Below are 706 nucleotides of genomic sequence, written 5' to 3'. Positions count from 1 at the left end.
TCCCAGTGTGGCAAGATCTGGATCCGTGACAGACTCCACCTCCAAAAACCCAAGGCCTGAGGGGGGTGACACCGCCGTGTCCCCACCCATGTCCCTCGCCCGGGCGCTTTGCTTCCAATAAATGTCCCTGCAAATGCTCTCGGTGTCACCTCGATCCCTGTGGGTCCCTGCGCCTCCCCCTGTGCCCCGTTAGGGAGTGAGGATGGTCCCCGCGGTCCCACAACCCCCCCATGCCCAGCCAAGGGGGTCCCAGGGCTGGGGACACCCCAGGGCCGTGTCCCCAAGGTGGTCCAGGAGTGCCACCACGCTCAGGTCCCCCCCATTGCGTGTCCTCCCCCCCAAAAAAACGGCCACTTTGTGGGCTGGGCCCAGGCGTTTCCAGAGGGGGGGAGCCAACCCCAGGGCGGGTTCCCCATGGGGGATAAAAGGGGACAGCGGGAGGTGGCCTTGGGGACAAGGATGCGGAGCTGCCTGGTGCTGGTGTTGGCGGTGCTGGGGGGGGCCTGCGCCCTCCCGGCCCCCCTGGCCTACACCCAGGCGCTGGCCCAGGCCGTGGACTCCTACAACCAGGACCCCACCGTCACCAACGCCTTCAAGATGCTCAGCGCCAGCCCTGAGCCCACCCCGGTGAGTGCCACCGCTTGGGGACACCGCCCCTCGTCCCAAATATCCCCACGGGGACATGGGAGGAGGAGGGCAACGTGGC

The 706-nt window shown here is 67.6% G+C and overlaps 1 protein-coding gene across 1 annotated transcript in view; it reads left to right on the top strand.

The window, feature by feature from the left end:
- Positions 1-459: 459 nt before the first annotated feature.
- LOC104539198 (cathelicidin-3-like) overlaps positions 460-706 on the top strand; it is an 856-nt gene continuing 609 nt past the window's right edge. Inside the window, 1 exon segment of the mRNA XM_010182668.1 lies at positions 460-627. Coding sequence (XP_010180970.1) covers positions 460-627 — 168 coding nt within the window.

The sequence above is a fragment of the Mesitornis unicolor genome, unplaced genomic scaffold, assembly GCF_000695765.1.
Source record: "Mesitornis unicolor isolate BGI_N332 unplaced genomic scaffold, ASM69576v1 scaffold1704, whole genome shotgun sequence".
Classification (NCBI taxonomy): domain Eukaryota; kingdom Metazoa; phylum Chordata; class Aves; order Mesitornithiformes; family Mesitornithidae; genus Mesitornis; species Mesitornis unicolor.
The sequence above is the reverse complement of the archived record's forward strand: the minus strand, read 5'-3'. Positions and strand labels throughout refer to the sequence as shown.